The sequence below is a fragment of the Notolabrus celidotus genome, chromosome 13, assembly GCF_009762535.1.
Source record: "Notolabrus celidotus isolate fNotCel1 chromosome 13, fNotCel1.pri, whole genome shotgun sequence".
Lineage (NCBI taxonomy): Eukaryota > Metazoa > Chordata > Actinopteri > Labriformes > Labridae > Notolabrus > Notolabrus celidotus.
Window position 1 is genome coordinate 1157250 of NC_048284.1, and position 27805 is coordinate 1185054.

At 44.5% G+C, this 27805-nt stretch overlaps 1 protein-coding gene across 2 annotated transcripts; it reads right to left on the bottom strand.

The window, feature by feature from the left end:
* Positions 1–651: 651 nt before the first annotated feature.
* Positions 652–27652, bottom strand: si:ch73-212j7.1 (centrosomal protein of 170 kDa protein B). Of its 2 annotated transcripts, XM_034698902.1 has the most exons (19): positions 23784–23907; positions 21507–21596; positions 21304–21382; positions 21093–21151; positions 20854–20971; positions 20502–20603; positions 18149–18652; positions 16710–17851; positions 16248–16424; positions 15955–16072; positions 11600–13333; positions 8012–8255; positions 7765–7921; positions 7290–7331; positions 4170–4307; positions 3295–3383; positions 3114–3207; positions 2983–3034; positions 652–1646 (listed from the first exon to the last, which is right to left on the bottom strand). In XM_034698902.1, the coding sequence occupies exons 1-19, from the start codon at positions 23886–23888 to the stop codon at positions 1441–1443; spliced, it is 5250 nt and encodes a 1749-aa protein (XP_034554793.1). In that variant the 5' UTR covers positions 23889–23907; the 3' UTR covers positions 652–1440. The 2 variants fall into 2 exon arrangements, with proteins under 2 accessions (XP_034554793.1, XP_034554792.1); XM_034698901.1 differs by lacking the exons at positions 652–1646; positions 2983–3034; positions 3114–3207; positions 3295–3383; positions 4170–4307 and adding an exon at positions 27449–27652 and having other exon boundaries at positions 6441–7921; positions 21093–21382; positions 23784–23921.
* Positions 27653–27805: the final 153 nt, after the last annotated feature.

The window sequence follows — 27805 nt, forward strand, 5'->3', positions numbered from 1 at the left end:
TCGCAGTATCGTGATAGTATCGTTATCGTGGGCAAAATATCGTGATAATATCGTAATGCGAGGGACCTGGTGATACCCAGCCATACGCCATGGCGTGCCTCTTCCACGGGCTCGAGCGGGTGGAGAAACAAACGGGTGCCGTGTTGGTTCACGAGTTCAACCAGCTCTGAACCAGCGCGAGGACCAGCCCTGAAATACAACCCGGGTCACGCTGGTCGAAAAGAGGTATCAGACTCCCTCGCTGTGTGACAGGACGGGTAACACAGAGTGAGTCATCAGTCTGAGAGCTGATTGGTTGATGGTTGATGTGTTTGAGGAGCAGCAGGATGTCTCATTGGATGTTTGTTTTTTTTCTACGTTCAGACAGAAACTGTGACATTCAGCTCGCACACATTCACAGAATCCACAATCACAGAGACATTCAGAGACTTCCTGCCTGAGCAGCTACCACTTCCTGTCATCGGCACGAACACAAAGAGGAACACAGCATATCATCATCAGCTCAGACACACGACAGATTATCAGAGCACAGAGTTTACACGTGGTCATGGTACGGCGGCGGCGGCGGCGGCGGTGGTGGGGGCGGGGGCGGGGCGAGCAGGTTCAGCTTGTGCTGTGTAGAAGCAGATCTACAGAGTACATGTTCCTAACAGACTGATGTCAGGTCAGTCTGTCGAGTTTCACTTCATCCACGCCTCCTGCAGCTGTCTGCACACACACACACACACACACACACCTCACACTGTGTCATCTGCCGTCTTCACATCTCACACTCTGCTCTGACACATCAGACCGGCGCTCCAGGGGGAACCAGGACATGCTGTGATGGTCATAAAGGCGTTAAAGCACGTTGTCTCTCCTCTGAGAAGCTCTGCAATACATGATATTTAAAGCCATATATGATGTCATGATATGCAGCAAGGGGCAGGGACTCAGCAGTTATCCGCTCGGTGTGCAAAGGATCATGGGAAACTGAGGATTTGACGGTGTCCTCCTTGATTTCTCTGGCTCTAAACACTGACGACACTTCTAAACATTTGTAATAAATTCACTTTAAATACGCAGAAAACACAGCTCTCAGTTTCATCAGAGCGTCAGAGGGACGAGCACGCCGCCGCCGCCGGGACGACAGATGTAGAGCAGTAGACCGGTTTGAGTCAGAGCTGCAGACGGGTCAGATTCAGAGCAGTAAGCGGGGGAAAGTCCAGGCAGTAGACGGGGTAGAGTCGGAGCGGTATGTGGGTCAGATTCAGAGCAGATGACAGGTCAGATTTACATCAGCAGACGGGGTCAAAACCAGAGCAGTAGTCTTTCTAACATCCTCCTTCACCCAGCTTCAGCAGGAGACCAAACTCTCTCCTGCAGCTCGTCCTCGCACCGCTTCTCAGGCTGCAGGCGGCGTGGACGCAGAAACTATCCAGAGGTGCTACTGAGGCCGGTTCAGGCCATGTGGTGGGCCCCGTCGGGTCCACGAGGCGGTCTCTTGGTGCTTTCGTTGGCGTTGGCGTTGGAGGACGGGGGGCCACCGCGGGGTTTGGCAGGGGGCTTCTTCTCCCTGGAGGAAGGTCGAGTCTGACTGACAGGGGACGGCGCCACGGCAGGGGCCACGTGGACGCTCCCACCGGGCTCCACGATGGTGTTTATGACTACGGCAAGAGAAACAGGACATTAAGGAGTGAGTTAGAGCTGGATCAGGCTTAGACCAGGTCTTAGTTATGCTGCTATAGGCTTAGACTGACACACTGGGATCCTGTCTTTCCCTCCCTCTCCTCTCTCTGCCTGTCTCTCACTTTAACTCTTCCTGTCCCATTAAAGTTACTAACCATAGACCTTTCTGGAGTCCCTGAGCTCCCTTGTCTTGTAGGTTCCTCTGGATCTCTGCTGTAGATTCCTTTTTTGGGGTCTGTCATTCATCCTTTCTTTCCTTCTTTCTTTCTTTCTTTCTTTCTTTCTTTCTTTCATTCTTTGTTTTTCTTTCTTACTTCTTTTTCTCCTTTATTTCATTTCTTTATTTTTTCTTTCTTTCTTTCCTTCCTTTTCCTTTCATTCCGTCCTTCTTACTTTCTTTCTCTTTCTTTCTTTAAATCTTCTTTCTTTCTTTCTTTCTTTCTTTCTTTCTTTCTTTCTTTCTTTCTTTCTTTCCTTCTTTCTTTAATTCCTTCTTTCTTTCTTTCCATCTTTCTTTCTTTCCTTCTTTCTTTCGTTTTTTCTTTCTTTCTTTCTTTCTTTCTTTAAATCCTTTTTTCTTTCTTTCTTTCTTTCTTTCTTTCTTTCCTTCTTTCTTTAAATCCTTCTTTCTTACTTTCTTTCTTTCGTTTTTTCTTTCTTTCTTTCTTTCTTTCTTTCTTTAAATCCTTCTTTCTTTCTTTAAATCCTTCTTTCTTTCTTTCTTTCTTTCGTTTTTTCTTTCTTTCTTTCTTTCTTTCTTTCTTTCTTTCTTTCTTTAAATCCTTCTTTCTTTCTTTCTTTCGTTTTTTCTTTCTTTCTTTCTTTAAATCCTTCTTTCTTTCTTTCTTTCTTTCTTTCCTTCTTTCTTTAAATCCTTCTTTCTTTCTTTCTTTCTTTCTTTCGTTTTTTCTTTCTTTCTTTCTTTCTTTCTTTCTTTCTTTCTTTCTTTCGTTTTTTCTTTCTTTCTTTCTTTAAATCCTTCTTTCTTTCTTTCTTTCTTTCTTTCTTTAAATCCTTCTTTCTTTCTTTCTTTCTTTCTTTCTTTCTTTCTTTCCTTCTTTCCTTCCTTTTCTCTCTTTCTTCTTTTAGCGTTTCTTCATCCTTTATGTCTCCTTTTCTCATCCCGTCCTTTCCTTCACCAATTCTTCTCCCTTCTTTTCTTTCCTCCGGTCTCCCTCTCTTCTCTCTTTTCTTAGACCTTTCTGGAGTCCCTGAGCTCCCTTGTCTCGTTCTGTCTGTAAGATGGGACTGGATCTGATCCGGTCTTGATGTTGGGTCTTTGTTAATAATAGAACATAGAGGACAGACTCGTACCTTCCAGCTGTCTCTGGACTCTCCTCAGCTCTTTCAGGATGGACGTGATTTCCTGGAAATGAAAGAAGAAGAGAGAAAGTTTCACCTGATCTCTCTTTAATCCTGAGGATTTAAAATGTTTGTAGACGAACCTTGTTGGAGGTTTTCAGGATGGGGACTTCATTCTCAGCGTTGATCTTGGCCTCGATCTCCTCCCAGACCTCGGCCTTGTTCTGGAAAAGAACCCTGAAAACACACAGAGAGCGGGGTCAGTGCAAAATAAAACCAACACACACAAAGACCTGAGCTGCTGATGTGATCAGGTTTCCTCACTTCATTTTCTCGGCCAGCTGCTCCGTGTTCTCTCTGATGGCCTGAGACAGCTGAGACACGGGGTTCAGCATCAGGTTGTCCAGAATCACCTGAAAGAGTTGGTTCAGACACACGGAGGTGAAAGGAGAGCGGGAGGCTGAGACACTGACAGCACACACGTCTACATCTTGATGTCCCAGCACACCAAAACTAACTGCAGCAGTGTCAGTGTGGTTTACTTAGTTAAACTGTTGGATATGTTCACACTGCAGGCTCAGCTCTAAAATCAGATCTTTGTTTGTTGAGTATGGTGATGCTGCTCCGGCCTCCAGGAAGTGACGCTGGTTAGATTTAAAACCTCTCCTGCTTCCTTTTAGCTTCACTACTTTTCAGACTAATGCTGCCTTTAAATGGCCTGCCTTTAACTTTTCTTGATATAAATATATGGACACACAGATTTGTGCGTCCATTGAAAGTTGTTCTGATTGTCCTGATTGTCTGAGGTTATAGTATTGTCTTCGTACATTTCTGTTTCACACTTGTAGAAAAGTACGTTTGACGTGTATTGTTTATGTTTGCAGAAACCACACACTCACGATTCAACGAATAAAGGACACTTTCCCTGAAACTCGGCCGGTCATTGGAGGTACCTCTGATAAAGCAAAGCCAGAGTTCTTACCGGACTCTCCACAGCGATCCAAATTATCCTTCCACCCTACACTAGTCGCACTATTTTTCCGGCAGGTTGCTGTAAAAGAATCTAAACAGGTTCATATTTGATCATTAATCATTAAAGGGAAGTAGAAAATGTTCACTCTGGATGAAAGGATCATGTTTTTTTTGGGGACACACTGAGCTGCAGTGTGAACGTAGCCTCAGTGCCTTTAGACAGTGACCTCTTCGCGGTTCCACGGACGGCGTTGCTTAGAACCGGGCTCCGGCTCATTCATGTTTGCGTCCAGGCCCGAGACGGCAGCAGAACCTGGAGGAACCTTCTGGTAGTTTAAACTGGCCTCAGGGATATGTTGGACCAGCTGGAAAGAGAGTAGAGGGAGTCTGGCTCTGGTGATCCAACCACTGAATATATCTGTTATATCAAACTAGCGAGCAGCCGGTGCTCCGTGAACTCATGCACCAAGTCAACATGCAGCTGCGATGGGGAGGGCAACAGTGTATGCAGTGAATTTTAGTACTGCTGGGATTCAGCGTGTTAACAACCACAGGGAGACGTAGGAGTGCAGGAGGAACCTACTGGTCGCCAGTTACAGCTGCATGAACTGTCAGAAAACCAGTGAAACCAGTTCATCAAGGGAACCCAAGTTCATTAATGACAAAACTGCTGAGCAAGTAAAAACACACCTGAGCAGGAACCAGTCAGAGTAGAACTCTCAGAGAACAGGATGTTAAAGAACATTTTCAAATCTGATGAAATAAATGATGACATAAAATACTCGCAGCAGGTGAAACCAGACCCTGAATCTGATTACAGTCAGAGCCCTTATTGAATTAAGTAGTAAAGTAACGTCTGATTGGGTTGGTGGAACGTAGAGTAGAACTCGGTTGAACCCAGTTGGGCAGGGTGAGATCCCATTTAGAGGACCAGAGGCCCAGTGCACCGGCTCTGCATGAGTTGAGTCCTAAGTTAGGGTGTAAAATCATCACCAAACCATTCTTTAGACAAGTTAGTTTGTAACTTAAGTTGTGTCATTAGGTGTTTACCCCTTTACCTCTGAACTACATGCGTTTCGACCGGTGGACCCAGGGTCTAAATTTAGTTCAGGGGTAGATAATCTCCCCCCTAAAAAGCCCCTGCTAGGGGGGTAGTACTTTTCAAAAAGCCCCGAGACTTTCAGGGGGCGGGGCCTGCAATGCTGAACGTGTCTGATTGGTAGATTAACCTCAGTGTTTTTATTCCGCCCTCCGTCCACAATAACATCACACACATCTGTGATTCACTTGATTTCTCTTTCTTTCATTAGTTTTTATTTGTTCTATCTTTTTTGTATGTGTGTGTATGTGATTCATTCATCGCTTTTTCCATGTTTTTAACCGCAGGCGCAATATTTTCACTTTTTTTAAGTTTTTCTGCTTTTGTAGCACAAATTTCAAATTTGAGGGAAATACATTTTTGCATATTTTATTTTGTCCATTTTTTTTTTCAAATTTTTTTTTCCAAAATTGTTTCTTCAAAAAAAAAAAAAAAAAAATTTTTTCAAAACTTTTTTTGTCAATTTTTTTTTGCAAATTTCTTTTTGTCCAATTTTTTTTTCCAAATTTTTTTTCCAATTTTTTTTCTTTCAATTTTTTTTATAAAAGGTTTTTCTTTCCATTTTTTTTTTTCAAATGTTTCCAAAAACCATTCACAGTCATTTTTTTTCCATCTGTGATTCTCTTGATTTCTCTTTCTTTCATTAGTTTTTATTTGTTCTATCTTTTTTGTATGTGTGTGTACTTTTCAAAAGAAGAAGCTGTGATTCTCTTGATTTAGCAGCTTGTAACAGTAGTCTTCTCTCAGCCCAACGTGAATGCGTCTCTCCTCCCGGTGTTCCGGTTTTAAAAGTGACCCTGTAAACTGGAGACCTTCAGCTGAACGTGTCAGTGTTTGTGGAGTTTACACAGCTGTTGAAACACAGAGGGAGTTCCTGGGAATGCAAACTAGTTTAGTTTTTATTAAGATTTCAAAATATCCTCATCAGATATTTAATGATGGTCTAAAGACGTTTATGAGGGATGCATCAGGCTGAGAGTCTCCAGTTAACAGGGTCGCTGTTTAAACCAAAACACCGGCCGATCTCTGCGATCACGGCTTTTTGAGTTCAAAAGGATTTTAAAGCCGTGTTGAAACGTCTTTGCTACTCGCGCTTATCTCCTCTCACGTGTTGATTCAGTGAATCCATCTGTGATGAAATATAGCACCATCTAAAACAGACCAGCTGAGTCTCTTCATGCTAACAGGCTAACTGTTGTGTTGCTCATAATGATACCTGCCTGTCCGTCTGCTTCTATGGTGTCATCTGTGATGAAATATAGCACCATCTAAAACAGGCTCCGGATCAACTTTTTTGTCAACATTTTTTTTGTCAATTTTTTTTTATTTTTATTTCTTTTTTTCAATTTCTTTTTATCAAAATTTTTTTTTCAATTTTTTTTGTTCCATTTTTTTTTTTCAAAAATTTTGTTTGTCAAATTTTTTTTTTTCAATTTTTTTTCCAAAAAACATTCACAGTCATTTTTTTTTTCCATCTGTGATGAAATATAGCACCATCTGAAACAGACCAGCTGAGTCTCTTCATGCTAACAGGGTAACTGTTGTGTTGCTCATAATGATACTCGCCTGTCCGTCTGCTTCTATGGTGTCATCTGTGATGAATGGCATTCCTCTTTGTTTTACTGCCCTCTACTGGTCTGGTGGTGTAGTGCATTTACTTTTTTTTCCCTCCATACGTCACTGGCCTGATTTGCACAATCTACCCGGGACTTCAGCCCGCGGTCGAAACACAGACAACAATGGGGGACCAGGAACCTGTTAGTTCAGGGTACAGTAGTTCTGGGGGCTAAAAGACCCTGGGACTCTTGGCTAGTTTAGGTAGAGTGGAGTTTGGTTGGATTTGTACACTGATGTTTCAAGTTTGAATCTGTTTTGTGTTGAACCAGCACTTGTGTTGTGAAATATCTGATCATGTGTGCTTAATAATGCTGAATCGGACCTATGTTAAAAATAAGGGTTGGGGGGATCTGGCCTGGAGAAAACGGGCTCTTGAACTGGTACACCTGTTGTTCCTTGATGGTTCCAGCTTGGATATTTCTGTGCTTACTTCATGGTTTTGTCATTAATAATCTCTCATACTGAACCACTCAGTCAGACAAGTCTCAAAACAAGGACATCGAATGTGTGCCAGAGCATCCAACACTGGTGAGAGGGGGAGTGTTAGGATTAGTGATGGGAGAGGCACGATGGTGGTGGAGGAGGGGAACCAGGTACAGGGCAGGCGGAATGATGAATCAGAGTTGGACACCTGAGATGGTCGAACCCCTGGTGAGTACTGATAAGATGGCGTCTGTGCAGCAGAACAGAGAAATGAGTCATGAGAATCCAAAGCATGATGAAGCTCCTGTCATTCAACCTAGAATCTGAAACAAAACTGCAAACAGCTGAACGTTTCCGCCCAACGTACTTTTGATGGCATGAGACTCTGAGTGACATCGCTGATAGAGATGGAGACTACGTGAAGAAGACCCCGTTTGAAAGAACAGGTTGTTCTCAGTTAAACTGGGAACACACTGAGAGAACAAGGCACACAGTTAAAGACTGAGGTCTGTTTGGATCTTTGTTGTGGATCAGTTTGAAATAACAGACTACCAAGATCCCAACGGTGTTAGAAGAAGAGATTGGATGGAGTTGTTTGTGTCTGGTGTGTTCCCAGTTTTTGAATCTGTGGTATGCGTGGTGGTGAGGTGACGGATGTTTTGGCGGTTCACAGTGTTGCCCACCTCCTCCCTGGCAGAGATGGTGGAGGCTGGCGTGTTGGGCAGCGAGCTGGGTGACGTGGCAGTGCCCATGCCGGAGCTTGGTGAGTCTCCGTCCCCGGCAACGTCGTGGATTTCCTTCGCCAGGATGGCCAGGTCTTTGGCCAGGTCCTGACTGAGCCTGCAGGGGGAACACAAAGAGCAGAGTCATCACGGTGAGAGGTGAAGGCCTCTGAGCTCGAGGTGATGATGGCTGTGTCTTTGTTTTTACTTGGCGATCTCAGCGCTGTGCGTGGACCAGTTCTGGTAGGGATCTCCGTCGTTCTGGTCCTCGTCCTCCTCTGTTTCAATGGAGACTGACTTGGACCGGGTGGCGGCTGTGCGGTGGCCCCGTGGCGTCTGGGAAGAGGTGGAGGGATGGGAGGAACGTTTGGATTTGGGCGTCCCAGCAGTCGCCTGGTATTCCTCCTCAGAGGATGAGGAGAAGTCTGAACCCTTCTGTCTGCGACGAGAACCTGTAAATATTGAACTCAGGTTTATTTCATGAGACGAGGGACGATGTCAGGACTCAGTAACTTCTGCAGTACTGACCCACTGGGATCCTATCTCACCCCCTTCCCCCCAACACCCCCATCACTTACTTTAACTCTTCCTGTCCCATTAAAGTTACTAACCATAGACCTTTCTGGAGTCCCTGAGCTCCCTTGTCTCGTAGGTTCCTCTGGATCTCTGCTGTAGATTCCTTTTTTTGGGGTCTGTTATTCATCCTTTCTTTCTTTCTTTCTTCTTTCTTTTTTCTTTCTTTCTTTTCTTCTTGATTCCTTGTTTTTCTTTCTTATTCTTTTTCTCCTTTATTTCATTTCTTTATTTTTTCTGTCTTTCTTTCCATTCATTCGTCCCTTCTTACTTTCTGTCTTTTCTTTACTTCTTTCTTTTTTTCTTTTTTATTCCTTTTTACTTTAATTCCTTCTTTCGTTCTTTCGTTCTTTCTTTCTTTCTTTCTTTCGTTCTTTCTTTCTTTCTTTCTTTCTTTCGTTCTTTCGTTCTTTCTTTCTTTCGTTCTTTCTTTTATTCTTTCTTTCGTTCTTTCTTTCTTTCATTCCTTCTTTCTTTCCTTCTTTCCTTAATTCCTTCTTTCGTTCGTTCTTTCTTTCGTTCTTTCTTTCTTTCTTTCCTTCCTTCTTTCTTTCTTTCTTTCTTTCCTTCTTTCTTTCTTTAATTCCTTCTTTCTTTCCTTCTTTCTTTCGTTCTTTCTTTCCTTCTTTCTTTCCTTCCTTCTTTCGTTCCTTCCTTCCTTCTTTCTTTCTTTCTTTAATTCCTTCTTTCTTTCCTTCTTTCTTTAATTCCTTCTTTCTTTCTTTCTTTCTTTCTTTCTTTAATTCCTTCTTTCGTTCTTTCTTTCCTTCTTTCTTTCTTTCTTTCCTTCCTTCTTTCGTTCCTTCCTTCCTTCTTTCTTTCTTTCTTTAATTCCTTCTTTCTTTCCTTCTTTCTTTAATTCCTTCTTTCTTTCTTTCTTTCTTTCTTTCTTTAATTCCTTCTTTCGTTCGTTCCTTCTTTCTTTCTTTCTTTCCTTCCTTCTTTCTTTAATTCCTTCTTTCTTTCTTTCTTTCTTTCTTTAATTCCTTCTTTCTTTCCTTCCTTCCTTCCTTCCTTCTTTCTTTCTTTCTTTCTTTCTTTCTTTCTTTTTTCTTTCTTTCGTTCTTCTTTCTTCTTTTTCTTCTTTCTTTCTTTCTTTTTCTTCTTTCTTTCTTTTTCTCCTTCTTTCTTCGTTCTTTCTTTCTTTCTTTCTTGCTTTCTTTCTTTCTTTTCTTTCTTCTTCTTTCTTTCTTTCTTTCTTCTTTCTTCTTTCTTCTTTCTTCTTCTTCTTTCGTTCTTTCTTTCTTTCTTTCTTTCTTTAATGCTTTCGTTCTTTCTTTCTTTCTTTTTTTCTTTCTTTCTTCCTTCTTTCTTTCTTTAATTCCTTCTTTCTTTCCTTCTTTCTTTCGTTCTTTCTTTCCTTCTTTATTTCTTTCTTTCCTTCCTTCTTTCGTTCTTTCATTCCTTCTTTCTTTCCTTCTTTCTTTAATTCCTTCTTTCGTTCGTTCTTTCTTTCGTTCTTTCTTTCTTCTTCTTTCTTCTTTCTTTCTTCCTTCTTTCTTCTTTCTTCTTCTTTCTTTCTTTTTTTTCTTTCTTTAATCCTTCTTTCTTTTCTTTCCTTCTTCTTCTCTTCCTTCCTTCCTTCTTCCTCCTTCCTTCTTTCTTTCTTTATTTTCTTTCTTCTTCCTTCTTTTCTTTTTTCTTCTTTTCTTTCTTTTTTTCTTTTCTTTTTTTTTTTCTCGTCTTTCGTTCTTTTCTTCTTTCTTTCTTTCTTTCTTTAAAACTTCTTTTTCTTTCTTTCTTTCTTTTTTCTTTTTTTTTTTTCTTTCTTCTTTCTTCTTCCTTCTCTTTCTTTCTTTCTTTAATTCCTTCTTTCTTTCTTCTTTCTTTCTTCTTTCTTCTTCTTTCTTTTTCTTCCTTTCTTTCGTTCTTTCATTCCTTTTCTTTCTTTTCTTTAATTCTTCTTTCTTTCTTCTTTCTTCTTTCTTTAATTCCCTTTTTCTTTCTTTCTTTACTTCCTTTCTTCTTTCTTTAATTCCTTCCTTCTTTCTTTCTTTCTTTCCTTCCTTCTTTCTTTCTTTAATTCCTTCTTTCTTTCTTTCTTTCTTTCTTTCTTTCATTCGTTACCTTACTACTCGTCTCATCACTATCACCGCTCCCTCTCTCTCTTATTCTCCTCTATCCCTCTTTCCAGACCCAACACGGTTGCAGTTTGAATAAATCCACACCATCTGAATATGACTTCTCCCTCTGGTTCAGTCAGGGAAACGGATTGATGCACTGGAGCACATGTTAACTCCAAACATGACAGAGAACCATAGAGACTGATGCTCTGGAGCTGTGTTTCCATGGTAACAGCAGCAGACTGCACTAACCCACCGGGGACAGAAATCTGATGTGATATGCACAGCGTCGGTAAAATGGCAGACTTCACCGGCAGAGTCTAAAACAAAGGCTGGTTTCAATAAGTCTCTGATGCAGCTGTACATACAGCATAGGTGATCTGAGACCACCATGGAGAGTCAGCTCCCCTTGTATGAGGGTTGGATTTGGGGTCATCCAATGACTCAGCAAATTTATATCATCATGTCACGATGAAAGACGACCCAGAGGTTGGCCGAATTTGCAGTTCAGTAATCTGGTCAGCTCCGGTGATTTATTATGCTGATAGCTACGTTTGATTTAAGTCTCTTTAAAGCAGAACAGGCAAGATAAAACATCTGAATGATTGGAACACTCTGGACCTGACTAAACAAGAATCTGTAAGAAGCCAATCAAAGAGATAGTCCACATAGACCTTTCTGGAGTCCCTGAGCTCCCTTGTCTCGTAGGTTCCTCTGGATCTCTGCTGCTGTGGACGTCCCAGACTCCAGCTGCTACAACTACTACTATCCGTCTCCCCACTATCATCTCTCTCTCTCTCTTCATCTCCCTCTATCCCTCTCTCCAACACGGTCTCAGCAGATGTGTGTCTAACATGAGTCTGGTCCTGCTGGAGGTTTCTGCCTGTTAAAGGAAGTTTGTCCTTGCCACTGTAACTTGCTAAATGCTGCAAAGTGCTCTGCTCATGGTGGATTAAGATGAGACCAGACTGAGTCCTGTCTGGAAGAGGGGACTGGATCTGATTCGGTCTTGATGCTGGGTCTTTGTTAATAATAGAACATAGAGTCCGGTCTAGACCTGCCCTGTTTGGAAAGAGTCTGAGGAGAACGTTTGTTGGGATTTGGCACTGCGCAAATAAAGACTGACGGATTCTGAAAACACAAATACAACTAGGACTTACTTGTGCTGGGGTACTTGGCTCCACTGGACCGGGTTCGGGTCAGCGGTTGCTTCCCTGGAGCTCCACCCCCTTTTCCAGCTGCTGCTTGGCGGGCTTCGCCAACAGAGGTCTTCCTGGTGCTGGCAACTGACTCAGAGTTGCGATTGGAGAACCCCGGGCGGCCCGTGGAGGAGGTCTCGGTGTCGCTGGGAGTTGTGAAGGAGCCAGTTCTCTTCCTGGGCATCGCTAAGATGTCCAGCCTGGACAGCTTCTTCCCCTCCGCAGATACTTTGGTAGGTGCAGAGATCTGATCAGAATTCTGGGATGCCCGGTCTGTCTCTGTACCTTCATTATCTGAGGCGTCACCCAGGCGGGCTCGGCGGAGCATGGACGCCCGGGTTGGCCGTGGTGCAGACAGGCTGTTGGAACGTGTCAGAACCTGCTGAGACGCCGTCTTTGCTGCCTTTCCATTGTCCTCTTTCTGAAGAGGGGCGATCACTTTCTTGCTACGGCTGGATGGACGAGAAACTTCGTGGTCAGAGGATGTTGTTTCTGTCCACTGTTGACCAGAACCCTGCTGGCCCTCTGACAGATCCAGAGATCCACGGTTTCCTGCGCTGCGGCGCATCTGAAAGCGCTTCGTTGCCTCCGCCTTGCTCGATGTATCAGACGGCCCCTGGCTACGGCGTTTCTCAGAAAGCCGTTCTCGGGCCGTGAGCTGCCGGCCTTTCTCTTGGATGGACGGGCTTGAGGAGGATTTCTCCTTCTGCAGGCTGCTGATGGCGGGACGCTTTTTAGAAACAGAACTGATGGGAGCGTTTTTGCTGCTGACCTGGCTCACGGTGCTGGCCGTGTCCACGTCCGACTCACCAGACAGAGAGTCGTCCATGTGGGTGGAGGAGCCTCCTTTCTTTGAGCTACGACCAGAACCAGAGGAGGGGAACCTGGTGTCCAGAGAGGACAGAGTTCCCTCAGCTTCCTGAAGGAAGGACTGTGTGTCCTGGATGGTCTCCCTCCTCTGCTCCAGGTCTCTGATGGACGGATGGCTGGAGATGTGGGGAAGCTTCTTCATGGAGACATTGTCGGTGGGCTGGTCTTTGGTGAAGCTCTCCTGGCGGACAATAGATGACATGCAGCTGTCTTTAGTGGGGACAGAATCCTTGTCTTGTATTTGGAGGTTTGGAGCAGAGCTGTTGGGTTTGACACCCGTCCTCCTTGGTTCGTGCCCGCTCAGGTGTCGGATCAGGATTGTAGTCGGGGGAGGTTTTGCTGGGTGTTTTTGTACCCGCTCAGACTGCACAGGGCTTTTGGCTTGGTCGGGTTTGCTTGGGCTCTCTTCAGATCCAATGTAGAAGGAGGTGGATTTGGTGGATGGAGATACTCTATCTGCACCTCTGGTTTGAGGACCAGCACCCCCTGGAGACACAGATCCAGCCCTGGCCTGATTCTTCTTAGCTTTTTCCAGAACAAGTCCATCATCTGACCGGCTAGCATCACTCAGGCTGTCTGGATCCACATCATCCTGAACTGCTAAGCACTGCATGGAGTCCTGGTGGCGAGGAGTACCAGAATATCGGTCCAGAGCTTCCTGTCCTTGGTACGGTTCATGCCGAATCAGGATACTTGGAGGAACACTATCTAGCTTCTCTGGAGGCACCTGGGGCAGCAGCCGTCTCGTCCTGGAGCTGTGGCTGGACTCAGACTCAGAGTTATCGTAGTTGTAGTTTCCCATCGACCGCGGCATGAGGCGCAAATCTACAAAAACAGGTTCTGGTTCAGTTACTCAGTTCATCACAGCTCCTTTATCATATTCAACAAACAGTTTTGATCTGCTTCTTATCATAAACCATTTCAGGTGTGAAGAATACTTCAGAGCGTTTGGGTGTTTCTTCTAAAACCACTTCAGACCAGAGATTTGCAGTGAGATGAAAACCTCACAAAGAAATAAATAATGTGTGTGGAGTTATTCTCAGATTGATCAGGCCGGCTCAGGGCACTGCCTGGGACTCAAGTCAACGGGGACTGGAGAAAGTTTGGCAGGTCAAGAGTTTCATCAGCCAATCAGAAGTCTACAAGAAGCTAAAGAAATGAATTTTGAAAGGCAGAGAGAATCCAGGTGTTATGAAACAACACACCATCTCGCTTCAGTGCGTGCTATTTTTAACTCGTCTCAAAGCAAACCTTTGGTCTGAACTGTCCTTTAGAGTCCAACCTGCCGGAGCACATGACATGGTCTGATCCACATCCATGCTGAATTGACAGATCTGAGGGTCATACAATGGGGTCCAAAACTGCACGGGTCTGATTCCCAGTCTTACAGTAATACCATGTAGTTGTCATAGACTGTTTATAAAATGGACGTCATCTCGCTCGGCTCGAAGTGAGGCCGCCACAAAAGCTGCTCCCCCTGGTGGCTGGCTGCAGTGAAGGTCAAAAACTCTGTCTCCCCCATTCGTTTGAATGGAGGAGCAGTCAAACTTTAAAAAATAAATACACGTGGTACGAATGTTTCTCACTCTGTAAGCTGTGGTGATATGTAGTAATTATTTGACTGTTTTGTGTTCAAGGCCTCTTTTTTCTGAAGAGTTTCTTTGAGTTATAAAAAACGGGGTTTTACTTCCTGGTTTACTTTGATTGACAGCTGCTGTAGAGAGAAACTCCGTAGGACCTCAGGACTAGGGGTGGGAATTGATACGATTTTATCAATGTCAATGCCATTGTCAATTCTGCTTATCAATCCAATTCCTTATCAATCCTCCTAACGATTCCTGAGTATTAAAAGTAGTTCTACAGTCTTCAGCACCAAAAGGAACCACTTTATGTTTTCCAAAATGATGTCTGCACAAGACTGAACATGAATATATTCAACTTGAACAAACTGAACAGAGGGACTAAAAACGTTTCTATTTCAGAGGGCATTTCCATAGTTTTTATCTGACCCTTCCTGCTGCTTTTACTTGTTTTTATTCAACTACAGTGTCTTTAACAAGTGTCTGCATCTTACTGTTTGTTTGTTTTTTAACCCTGTTTTTATTCTTACTGCCCTTTTATTATGCCCTGTAGCACTTTGGGAATTTGCTCCAAATGTAAAGTGAGTGATAAATAAAATATATTATTATTATTATTAACAATAGGTTGACCTCATTCTCGGCCGCGTGAGTCCGGACGTGGCCCCTGTAGCCTGGATGATAATACTTTGAATTTGGAGAGGAAAAACACTTTTCCTCCGGGGGTCATCATGGAGGTATTTTACCAACTCTTGGTGCCTCATTTTCAGCCGCGTAAGTCCCGACGTAGCCGGCGTCGAAATAAATCGTTAAAGGTGACATATCATGCAAAATCGATTTTTAATGGTTCTCTCCCTGAAATCTGTGTCCCTGTCTACAAACCCCCTGAAAAGTAAAAGAATCCATTCTGCCCCTGTTCTGATTTCTCCACCTTTCTGTAAATGTGTGCTGAAACCAGCCGTTTCAGTTTTCAGTGTTTTTCATACGTCACAACGCCATCCGGTCTGTAACAGGAAGTCAGAGCTCGGAGCTTGTTCAGCCCATAGACTGTATAAATACAACTCAACCCCTCCTCCGTTTTTCATTCCCTGCACACATGTGTGCTAACAAGGAGCTTAGGAGGGAGGCATGCTAGTTGTAGGCTGTCTTAATAACACAAAGGTCGCTTTGACTCCCCACGTCTGCAGATTTGAAGATCTAGTGGATGATTTTTAGTTTTCATGGAAAAGTGCTAGCGCTAGTTAGCATAGCCACATAGCTACATGTTGGTAGCTGTGTACCAAGACACACGTCGACATACTGACAAATAAAAAAACAAGAAACACTAAATCTGTGACCAATGGTTCAGAAAGGTTCTGCTGCAGGCGCCTCTCCATCAGGATCAGATTCTGGATCAGATTCAGAGGGTTGAAGTAACGCGGGTCTGTGAGCAGCCGTGTATATTCAGCCAACATGTAAACATTAGATCAACGTGCTGGACAGCCGAGGCACATCCACTTCCTGAGGGGGCGTGGTCAGAGAGAAAACAGACTGTTCTGAGGAGGACTGAAGAAGAGGGTTTTTCAGGCAGACCAAAATCTGATTTCAAAGTGTTTTTTTGAGCATAAACTTTAAAGACATGTTTTGGGGACCTCTTAGACCAATATATGTTGATGAAAAAGAGCAGAATATGTCACCTTTAAGAAGAATCGATAACATTTGAGGTGTACAATTCTGATGGAATTGATCAATTGGAACCGGTTCTAAGTCGGATCCGGTTTTCGATTCCCACCACGACTCGGGACGTTATGCTGTAGGGCGACGCTGTCCATTATATATACAGCCTAAGGTAGTTGTCTAACAAATGGATACAAAAAAATTCAACAGCACCTTCCAGACTTTCCTCTTGAGGTGGAGTGGAACCAGGTTCAGCGTAGCTGTCTGCCAGACTGGCCCATCGGGAAACCCATTTTGGTCCTTCCAGACCTGCTGCACTGGCAGGAGGAACCTGAACCACAAAACAGCCAGTGAAGAAGTGATGTAATGATAGAAGTATGAGGCCAACAAGACTCCACAGAGTAAAATGTGTGAAAGGAGAAACTGAAGGAACAACAACACGAGTCTGCATGCACTGGGATCAGATCATGCTATACAGGTCCAGGGTCAGTTTTTAGTGGTTTTACCTGTATGGGGCCTGACGGGGAGCCGCTGATAGCAGCTGGGTAAAAGCCATGCAACGGGTCCACAGTGCTACCATCGCTAGGCAGGTTAGCTTGCTCATCCTTGCCATCATTTATTACAGGTCTATACACCCCTGTGCTCACACCACTGTACTCTGGAGAGTCGAGGACACCAAACACCTGTCAGAGCACAGGGCATGCATGAGGAGGGGGTCGGATCACAGCAACAGGAAGGAGCAACAAGGACAAGAGGTCACATGCATCTCTGAGGAGATTTATAAAGAGATGTGAAAAAGTTCTCAGATATTTTAAACACTGACGACTGAAAGGAAAGGACGATGTTTAAGTTTCAGAACGGACCGGTTGATTTGGAGTTGCTCATTTATATCATGACAACTTGGATTACTCTACAACCTTTTTCAACCTGACTGAAAACACTCTACCGCGGTCTAACGTGGAGTTCACCTGGTCGATCATGTTTCGAGCCTCCTCCACCTCTTTGTCCTGGGACTCGGTCTCGATGGTGTAGGTCCCAGCATCGCTCAGGCTGTCGTCTTCCTCGTTCCTCATCATCCTAGGGGAACCTTTGAGGTCTCCGGCACGAACGCCCAGAGGCAGCATAGGGGACATGGGGGGCCCAGAGAGGTGGGCTGGAGATAAAATCTGGCCCGCAGCACTGCTGGGGACTGAGGGTTTTGAGGCTGGTGGAGGCTTTAAGGGAGAGGTCGGGTAGGAGACTGAGGAGGCTGCTGGAGGTTCTTGTGGGGAGGGGATTCTTGCATGAGCAGGAGACACCATTACTGGTGGTGCAGACATTGGGGGTGGGGACAACTTGTCTCTTGTTGGGGAAGAGTCACGTTGACCGGAGTCTTTCAGAAACTCAGCAGAAAACTCTTGAGCCAGCTTGGACTTCTTCCCAACGCTGCCAAAGGGTCTTATGATGATCCCAGGAGAGGAGCGGGAGGAGGTCCCAGAGGAGACCACCTCCCCTTCTGTCTTCTCCCTCTTCAGGGAGCTCGACCTCTGGGGGCCACTATGGCCCTGACTCTTCAGAGGAACTGTCACCTGCTGTGTGGGGGGGATGTGGCCATGCACAGATGCGGGTCTCTCGCCCCCTTTCCGCCGCTCCAGCTTTGCCTTCAGGGCGGAGTACGAGTCTGCGTGGGCGGGGTTGTGTGTGAAAGACTGCGAGCGCTTTTTGCGCGGGTTGTCATCAAAGAACTCGATGATGAAGGCCTGCTGGGTGAGGTGCTCTGGGGGGCCCTGCTTAGGGGTTTCTGTTTTGGGGGACTGAGTCTGAGGAGGACTCTGGGACAGGGGCCGTTCAGGGGCCACAGGAGAGGCTGGGGCCGGTCCAGGTGGAGAATACTGCACGGGTTGGTGGAGTTTCTGTGCTGGAGGGGGATGGTGCTGGACTGACTGGACTGTCTGGACTGACTGGACTGACTGGACTGACAGGACTGACTGGACTGACTGGACTGACTGGACTGACTGGACTGACTGAGCCTCAGACTGCTCTGACTGGACGGAGTGGTGGGATTTACTCCTCCTCCCTTTGAGAACTGGATCCTCGGAGTCACTCTGGGTTCCATCCTCATGATGGTGACCTGACAACGAGAAGACAAACACCAGACCTTCATTCATCAACACGGTTTGTTAAAGTCCCAGTGGAGGGACTCGGTCTGCATGCACTGACATTAAAGAGGTGGATTCATGTTTAAAATATGTCCTGCAAATGAAGGCACTAGTCCTTTCATATAGGACTTGCTTTCAACAACATGCAGCAGACGAGGGACTTTTAAACCCTTCAGAGAGGAAACGGGGGCCTGCAATCAGTTCTATGTTATCAAACATTAAAAACAGTGTACTGGTCCTTTAAGGGACGACACCAGGTGACCTCTGACCTTTCAGTGTCTTGATGTTCACGGCGAGGTCACTCTTTGTGCTGAAAACATCCTCACAGGTGGGACGTCGTTTCATCATGCTGACATCACTGTGGACCAGCCAATCAGCCACCTTGCTCTCCGCCGACATCACCTCTCCAGGAGTGGCAGACGCCATGGGGTTCTTGGAGGACGGAGCCAGCTGCTTCCTCTGGCGGGTGGAGAACTTGGTGACATGGTCTTTGATCTTGATCTTGCCCGGTAAGCAGTCGTCGAACTCGATGGTGAAAGAGGCGTGGCTCTGGACCACGGGCGGGGTCGGGGTGGGAGGGGACGAAGGGGCCAGGGGCGTGTCTGTATCTTTGGTGGGGATCTCGTGAAGCTCCGCCCCCAGAGTTTTGGGGTGCTGGAATTCCTTTGTTGGGATCTCGAAGTAGCTGGGTTCACGGTGGTACGAGGGGAAGCCGGCTTTCTGGTGGGCATCTGAAAAATCTGGATCCCCGGACGAAGACTCTCTGTGGAGATCTGACCAGGAAGAGACGTTTACATCAAAATCAGATCAGCAACTTTACAGTCCTCCTAAAAACACACTAAAGGTGCATTTTGACCAAGAGTTCTGGGGTCTTTTAGCTCCCAGAACTACTTTACCCTGAACTAAAAGGTTCCTTTGCCCCCATTGTTGTCTGCGTTTTGACCGCAGGCGAAGTCCTGGGTAGATTGTGTAAATCAGGCCAGTGACGTATGGAGGAAAAAAAGTAAATGCACTACACCACCAGACCAGTAGAGGGCAGTAACACAAAGACCAATGCCATTCATCACAGATGACACCATAGAAGCAGACGGACAGGCAGGTATCATTATGAGCAACACAACTGTTAGCCTGTTAGCATGAAGAGACTCAGCTGGTCTGTTTTAGATGGTGCTATATTTCATCACAGATGGATTCACTGAATCAACACTTGAGAGGAGATAAGCGCGAGTAGCAAAGACGTTTCAACAAGGCTTTAGAATCCTTTTGATAAACATTTTTACAACAAAAAATTGAAAAAAAAAAAAAAAATTGACAAAAAAAAAATTTGACAAAAAAAATTGAAAAAAATAATTGACAAAAAAATAATTGACAAAAAAAATTTTGACAACAAAAATTTTACAAAAATTTTTTTCAAAAAAAAAGAAATGACAAAAAAAATTTGACAAAAAAAAATTGTCAACAAAAATTTTGACAACAAAAATTTTACAAAATTTTTTTTACAAAAAAAAAAGAAATGACAATAAAATTTGAAAAAAAAAATATTGACAAAAAAATGTTGACAAAAGAAAATAGACTGGGAGCCTGTCGAAAAAATTAACTTTCCTCAAATTTGAAATTGTGCTCCAAAAGCAGAAAAAAAGTGAAAAAAGTGAAAATGTTGCGCCTGTGGTTAAAAACATGGAAAAAGCAATGAATGAATCAACACGTGAGAGGAGATAAGCCGCGAGTAGCAAAGACGTTTCAACACGGCTTTAAAATCCTTTTGAACTCAAAAGCCGTGATCGCAGAGATCGGCCGGTGTTTTGGTTTAAACGGCGACCCTGTTAACTGGAGACTCTCAGCCGGATGCATCCCTCATAAACGTCTTTAGACGATCATTAAATATCTGATGAGGATATTTTGAAATCTTAATAAAAACTAAACTAGTTTGCGTTCCCAGGAACTCCCTCTGTGTTTCAACAGCTGTGTAAACTCCACAAACACTGACACGTTCAGCTGAAGGTCTCCAGTTACAGGGTCACTTTTAAAAGCGGAACACCGGGAGGAGAGACGCATTCACGGTGGGCTGAGAGAAGACTACTGTTACAAGCTGCTAAATCAAGAGAATCACAGCTTCTTCTTTTGAAAAGTACACACACATACAAAAAAGATAGAACAAATAAAAACTAATGAAAGAAAGAGAAATCAAGTGAAACACAGATGTGTGTGATGTTATTGTGGACAAAGGGAGGAATAAAAACACTGAGGTTAATCTACCAATCAGACACGTTCAGCATTGCAGGACCCGCCCCCTGAAAGACCCCCTAGCAGGGGCTTTTTAGGGGGGAGATTATCTAAAGTTCCTCCAGTCTAACGCCTAAAGTTCATTATACTCAGGGGAGGGCACACATGTCAGATCCAGAAGTGCAAAGATATTTTTGGGAGGCTTTTTTCCTTTATTTTGATAGGACAACTACAGAGACAGGAAATGTGGGGAGCCAGAGAGAGAGAGAGAATGACAACTGATCCTATGATTAGTGAAACAAAGACTGTAGCCTCTGTACATGGGGCGCCCGCCCCCCCAACAGAGCCAAACCAGCGAGTGTGTTTCTTCATCGCGTGACATTAAAGGTGTGTTTGTACCTGCATGAGGCTCATCGCTGCTCTGGACTTTACTCCCATAATCCTCCTCTCCCCACCAGGAGGGTTGACCGTACAGAGGGGTGGGCCGAGACACTGGAGCCTCTGCAACACACACACACACACACACACACACACACACACACACACACACATACAGAAACTGTTGATTCTTTTATATTTAAAGTGTAACATGCAGAATTTTTTAAGTACCTTGTGTCAGACTCTTGTTTTTCAGAGTTTTTGGTTCTTGCAGTTTTATTTCCGTGTTATTTTATGATTTATTTGAAGTATAATTTGCAGTATTCCTTGTATTATTATCAGTAGTATAAAGTAGTGTGATATTTCTCAGTACCTTGTGTCAGACTCTTTGTGCTCGGGGTTTTCTCTGCTCTGGTTTTCTCGTCGGGCTCGGCCTTGGTTCCCTCTGAAGCCTTCAGACTCATCTGCAGCTGACTGCTGTACTTCTCATGCTGCGACAACAGGAGGAGCTGTCAGACACTATTCAATTACACACACGTACTACACACACACACACACACACACACACACACACACACACACACACACACACACACACACAAACTCACTGACCTTCAGAGCCTCCTCAGGTACTTTGTGTTGACTTTTCTCGAGGACGTAGACGTGAGAATGTGAAAGAAAGTGTTAAGAAAAGTCGTTTGTTTTCATCGACACATTAAAGGAGAGTTACTCTTAGATCTTAACAACCAAAGGAAGTCTTCCTGCAGGAATTATCTTACACACACACACACACACACACACACACACACACACGGGAGGATATCGTATCCGAAGCGGATGATGTCGGACAGTTTGAGGGTGATGTAAGTCTGATCAGGAATCCTCAGGTCGTTCACAAACGTCTGAAACAAAGCGAACACATCACACCGTCACTTTGAATCATGCTGTCAAACGTCCCTTGTCCCCTCAGGGTCAGTGTGTGTAGTTGTTTGTGTTGTTGTGGTGTGTGTGTGTAGTCAGTCTCACCCCGTTGAGGCTGCCCAGGTCTTTGACCAGGTGTTGGTCTGTAGTCGGGTTGTAGTTGATGACAGCGTGCTGTTTGTCCACACTGCGGGACTGTGAGACACAAACAGGTGAGTGATGGAGAACAACAGTCTGTTTTAACAAAGCGGCAACCTCCGGTCTCGAAATATGAAGCGCATGCAGAATGTTATAAACTGCAGTTCATCGAGCGTCCACTAGAGGCTGGCTGCAGAAACACGGGAAGCCACATACACACCCATTCAAAAAAGACGATGTTTGCAGCAGAAATAAACATGTTTACAGCCTGCTTCAAAAAACGGCTTCGGTCTACATCGCTAATTTCTCTATTGGCACCACAGACTGTATAAAATATGGACGTATTATCCGTGACGTCACCCATCTGTTTCTGAAGCGCTGTTTTGAAGCCAGTTGGCGGCGGCAGCCATATAAGATAAGATAAGATCCTCCTTTATTCGTCCCACAACGGGGAAATTCATGGAGTTACAGCAGCAAACAAGAAGGTGTACAGAACAAGAATTTAACAAGAATATATATAGAAAAAAAATGTCCATCAGAGACGACAGCTTGGCAAAAACTCTCCAGCAGAGGTGGGTAGAGTAAACCGAAACAGTACTCAAGTAAAAGTAGTTACTTTACAATGATGTCACTCAAGTAGAAGTAAGAGTACTCGTAGAAATAAGTACTTGAGTAAGAGTAAAAAAAACTACTCAAGTATTGAGTAACTTGTGAGTAGTGTCATATATAAAATTGTATCGTATTGGAAACGCTAATAACAATGTGAAGAGCACACTGCCTTTAATAAAGTGACATAAATAGGAAAAGGCCTAAATGAATGGTGTTAGGCATGGTTTACTTTCAAACATTAAAGAAAGAGAAGCTGCACTGTGCTCAAACTAATGTACCCACTTTCATTTTTTAAAGGTGACACATCATGCAAAATGGACTTTTTAATGGTTCTCTCCCTGAAATATGTGTCCCTGTCTACAAACCCCCTGAAAAGTCAAAGAATCCATCCTGCCCCTGTTCTGATTTCTCCACCTTTCTGTAAATGTGTGCTGAAACCAGCCGTTTCAGTTTTCAGTGTTTTTCATACGTCACAACGCCATCCGGTCTGTAACAGGAAGTCAGAGCTCGGAGCTTGTTCAGCCCATAGACTGTATAAAATACAACTCAACCCCTCCTCCGTTTTTCATTCCCTGCACACATGTGTGCTAACAAGGAGCTTAGGAGGGAGGCATGCTAGTTGTAGGCTGTCTTAATCAACACAAAGGTCGCTTTGACTCCCCACGTCTGCAGATTTGAAGATCTAGTGGATGATTTTTATTTATCATGGATAAGTGCTAGCGCTAGTTAGCATAGCCACATAGCTACATGTTGGTAGCTGTGTACCAAGACACACGTCGACATGCTGACAAATAAAACAACAAGAAACACTAAATCTGTGACCAATGGTTCAGAAAGGTCCTGCTGCAGGCGCCTCTCCGTCAGGATCAGATTCTGGATCAGATTCAGAGGGTTGAAGTAACGCGGGTCTGTGAGCAGCCGTGTATATTCAGCCAACATGTAAACATTAGATCAACGTGCTGGACAGCCGAGGCCACACCCACTTCCTGAGGGGGCGTGGTCAGAGAGAAAACAGAGAAGAGGGTTTTTCAGGCAGACCAAAATCTGATTTCAAAGTGTTTTTTTGAGCATAAACTTTAAAGACATGTTTTGGGGACCTCTTAGACCAATATATGTTGATGAAAAAAAGCGTGATATGTCACCTTTAAAACAAGCTGAAACTTCAAACTGTGTCTGAGATGTCATCAGAACTCTGAACATCAATACTCCAACATTACAATAAAACAGATATCTATGCCTTCCAAACTTTCTTTTTTAACCTCTAACTTATTTTCACTACATCTTACTTAAAAAACACAACTTAAAGTGATAAAAAGGCCTGAACTCAGTCCTGAAGAATCTCTCTTAATAGAGAGACTAAACAGAAGTCTTGTGTATCTGATCCAGGGGGCTCCGACCTGCCGGATCAGGGATGCAGCTGGAACACAACGGAGTGGATCCAGTGGAAGTTAACACATTGACTGGAATAGAAACCGGATCAGGTGCTGTGACGGATTGGAGACGTACTGAACCGCTAGACCGCTACGCCACCGCCGCCCGACCGGCATCACTTTTTTAAACCTAGAGGTTACTGACGGTTTACCACAGAGCCAGAGTCCGTCAGTGGGTCTGAACGATCTGATTGATCAGTCTCACCTGCAGCATGAGCTCACAGTCCTCTCGGCCCACAAAGATCATCTCTCTGGGGAGGCGGTGTCGAGTCCCCGAGCTGCTCACCAGGAACCACGAGGTCACACTCATCTTCACAGGCCTACTGGGAAACCCCAGTGCATCCTGGGAAACAGAGGACAGAGGGAGGGAAGTGTCAGACGCGTTTCATCCTAAAGGCTGTTAGCGAACTCCTGCACACGGTCTACCTGGTGAACACTGAGCATAGCGTTAGTTCAGGGTCGGCCGACAGAACATCAGCTGCTCTCATCAACACATCCAATCAATAGCAAAATGTGCGTTCTCTTTAAACTGCTCTGCCTGCCTTCTCTTCCTGCTTCCTCTGCAAACTTCTTCACCTCCTCCTCTCCAGCTCCTCCTTTCTGCTGTGTCTGATTTTACCAGTGTCATATGTACTGTCGCTGATGCTCGCTCTGTTCTGTACCCCGAGGGTCTTTGCTGCTGCTCTCCCTGCCTTAGCTTTTTTAAGTATGCACATGAAAGAGAGGCGAGGTGTGCTCTCCCCTCCTCAGGCTTTGGCATTCCACGTAGGCACATGGACGGGCAGGGAGCTCCCAGAACAGAGCAATACGGCTAAATATAACTTATTGAATGTAAATAATTCATTCTAAAGAAGCTCTCATGGTCATGTGATGTGACAAAGGTTAGGAGGCAAGGAGCATGACAAGCAAGCTGATGCTGAACTGGAGGTGAAAGAATGCAACATCTTCTATATGCAAATATATTTTGGGTTCAGGTACGCCGACAGAAAAGAAAGAAGTGCTGCAAAACCTGCAAAGCTGCACCATCGTGTGGAAACACCTGAGACAGCACCGAGAAAGGAAGATGACAGACGTCTCTGTTTGCTTCCATTATTTGCAATACTGTGCAAACTTGAGTTTACAGATGTGCCACAGTGCTTTTGTCTTCGTTCTTAAGAGGAACACCATTTTATTTAACTTTGAAACTGCTAAGTTATTTTGGAAACACTACTTCCTGTGTTGTCAAAATCTCTGTATGCTCCTTGTATCCCAGACGTATAATACTGCTTCTTATATCAGAATATTGAGTCACAATCCCACTACTTCACCGAACCCTGCAGCACTAATTCATATGGAATCCTCTTTCTGAGCGGGAGCAGACGCCTGACTAGTTTCTCCTCCATCCTGAACAATGTGTTTGTCTGTTGTGTTGCAGAGTAAACCACGCTGAGCTCTCCGGCCATCATGACTTGTGAAATGTGTGGAGTGGCAGCCGGGGTCATTTAGAGGAAGGTCACATGTGCATGACTGAGTGTGTGTTTACCTCTTGTGCTTCCACAACGATGAATGAACGTATGAAGGTTTGACGGCGGTCGAGCTGCGTTATGGCGCTGTTAAGGACTGTCTCCTACATGTCCCACATATTTACAGGATGTATTCTATATTTATTACCCGGCTTTCTACTGATCGTCAGATTGTGTAAGAGGCTTGATTCTGATTGGTCAATACCCCTTGGCATGAGTCTGGTCCTACCCAAGGTTTCTGCCTGTTTTCTGCAGACTGCTAATAGCTGTGAACTAACACACTAGGATCCTGTCTTTCCCTCTCTCTCGTCTCTCTGCCTGTCTCTCACTTTAACTCTTCCTGTCCCATTAAAGTTACTAACCATAGACCTTTCTGGAGTCCCTGAGCTCCCTTGTCTCGTAGGTTCCTCTGGATCTCTGCTGTAGATTCCTTTTTTGGGGTCTGTCATTCATCCTTTCTTTCTTTTTTTATGTTTCTTCATCCTTTATGTCTCCTTTTCTTACTCCGTCCTTTCCTTCTGTCACTCCTTCACCATTTATTCTCCTCTTTTTCTTTCTTCTGGTCTCCCTCTCTTTTCTCTTTTCTTAGACCTTTCTGGAGTCCCTGAGCTCCCTTGTCTCGTAGGTTCCTCTGGATCTCTGCCGTAGATTCCTTTTTGGGGTCTGTTATTCATCCTTTCTTTTCCTCTTTCTTTCTTTCAGCCTTTTCTCCTTTATTTCATTTCGTCTTTCATTTTCTTCCTTCCTACTTTCTTTCTTTCTTTCTATGTCTCTTCATCCTTTATGTCTCCTTTTCTTACTCCGTCCTTTCCTTCTGTCATTCCTTCACCATTTCTTCTCCTCTTTTTCTTTCTTCTGGTCTCCCTCTCTTTTCTCTTTTCTTAGACCTTTCTGGAGTCCCTGAGCTCCCTTGTCTCGTAGGTTCCTCTGGATCTCTGCCATAGATTCCTTTTTGGGTCTGTCTTTCTTTCTTTCTTTCTTTTCCTCTTTCTTTCTTTCTTTCTTTCTTTCTTTCAGCCTTTTCTCCTTTATTTCATTTTGTCTTTCATTTTCTGTCTTTCTTTTTTTATTCCCTCTTTCTTTCTTTCTTTCTTTCTTTCTTTCTCTCTTTCTTTCTTTTATTCTTTCTTTCCATGTTTCTTCATCCTTTATGTCTCCTTTTCTCATCCCATCCTTTCCTTCTGTCATTCCTTCCCCATTTCTTCTCCTCTTTTTCTTTCTTCTGGTCTCACTCTCTTCTCTCTTTTCTTAGACCTTTCTGGAGTCCCTGAGCTCCCTTGTCTCGTAGGTTCCTCGGTCTCTGCTGCTGTGGATGTGCGTCCAGGACTCCAGCTGCTACAACTACTACTATCCGTCTCCCACTATCATCTCTCTCTCTCTCATCTCCCTCTATCCCTCTCTCCAACACGGTCTCAGCAGATGTGTGTCTAACATGAGTCTGGTCCTGCTGGAGGTTTCTGCCTGTTAAAGGAAGTTTGTCCTTGCCACTGTAACTTGCTAAATGCTGCAAAGTGCTCTGCTCATGGTGGATTAAGATGAGATCAGACTGAGTCCTGTCTGGAAGAGGGGACTGGATCTGATCCGGTCTTGATGTTGGGTCTTTGTTAATAATAGAACATAGAATATGGTCTAGACCTCACAGGAGCTTTCAGTACTAGAACATCATCATCATAATATTCTGTTGCCATTTACAGACCTATATTATTTCATTATGATGGATGGATGGATGGATGGATGGATGGATAGATAGATAGATAGATAGATAGATAGATAGATAGATAGATAGATAGATAGATAGATAGATAGATAGATAGATAGATAGATAGATGATGGATGGATGGATGGATGGATGGATGGATAGATGTAAACATATTAATGTGTGTTCACCTGTTAATAAACTCAAGACCCGGCAGGAAGTATCCTCTGAACAGGTTCACCTGATTACCTCAATGACATCACCACCGCCATCATCCTCACCTTCATCACCTCCATCACCACTGAGGACCGTTATTCAGACCACCATAGCTCAACCACACCCAGGATGAGACCTGTCCATGGACACACATCACACACATACAATAACGCACACACCCTGGATCGTAGATGAACCAGAGCGGCTCGTCACAAACATCCCGCCGGGCCTCAGAGCTCCATCCGCGGCTACAGGCCGGACAATGAGCCGGCAGGCAGACAGGAGAGAGAGAGACAGGAGAGAGAGAGACAGGAGAGAGGACAGAGAGAGAGATAGAGAGACAGATAGAGAGATAACGGACCACATAGACAGCAGGAAAGACAGACAGGTCTCTCCCCTCCTCCACGCCCTGCCTCCTCCTCCTCCTCCTCTTCCTCCTCCTCCTCCTTCTCTTACCTCAGCTCCAGATGCTGCCGCTCCTCTGCTGGGACTGAAGCCGGGCCTGTCGCCTCGTGAGGCGGGCAGAGCATGAGAGGTGTCCCGGAGCGGAGCCGGTTCGGATCAGAACAGAACCCGGAGAGCTGATGCTGCTGTTATGGCATCTCCGTCTCCTCCTGACGCACCAGCTGCCACCCGCTGCGTCAACGCGCACCGCCGCACAGGAAGTCACACCGATAGGCCTTCAAAATAAAAGGCCCTGATTTCACATCGGGATTTTTCCTTTCTTTCTTTCTTTCTTTCTTTCTTTCTTTCTTTCTTTCTTTCTTTCTTTCTTTCTTTCTTTCCTTTTTCTTTTCCTTCATTCCTTTTTCC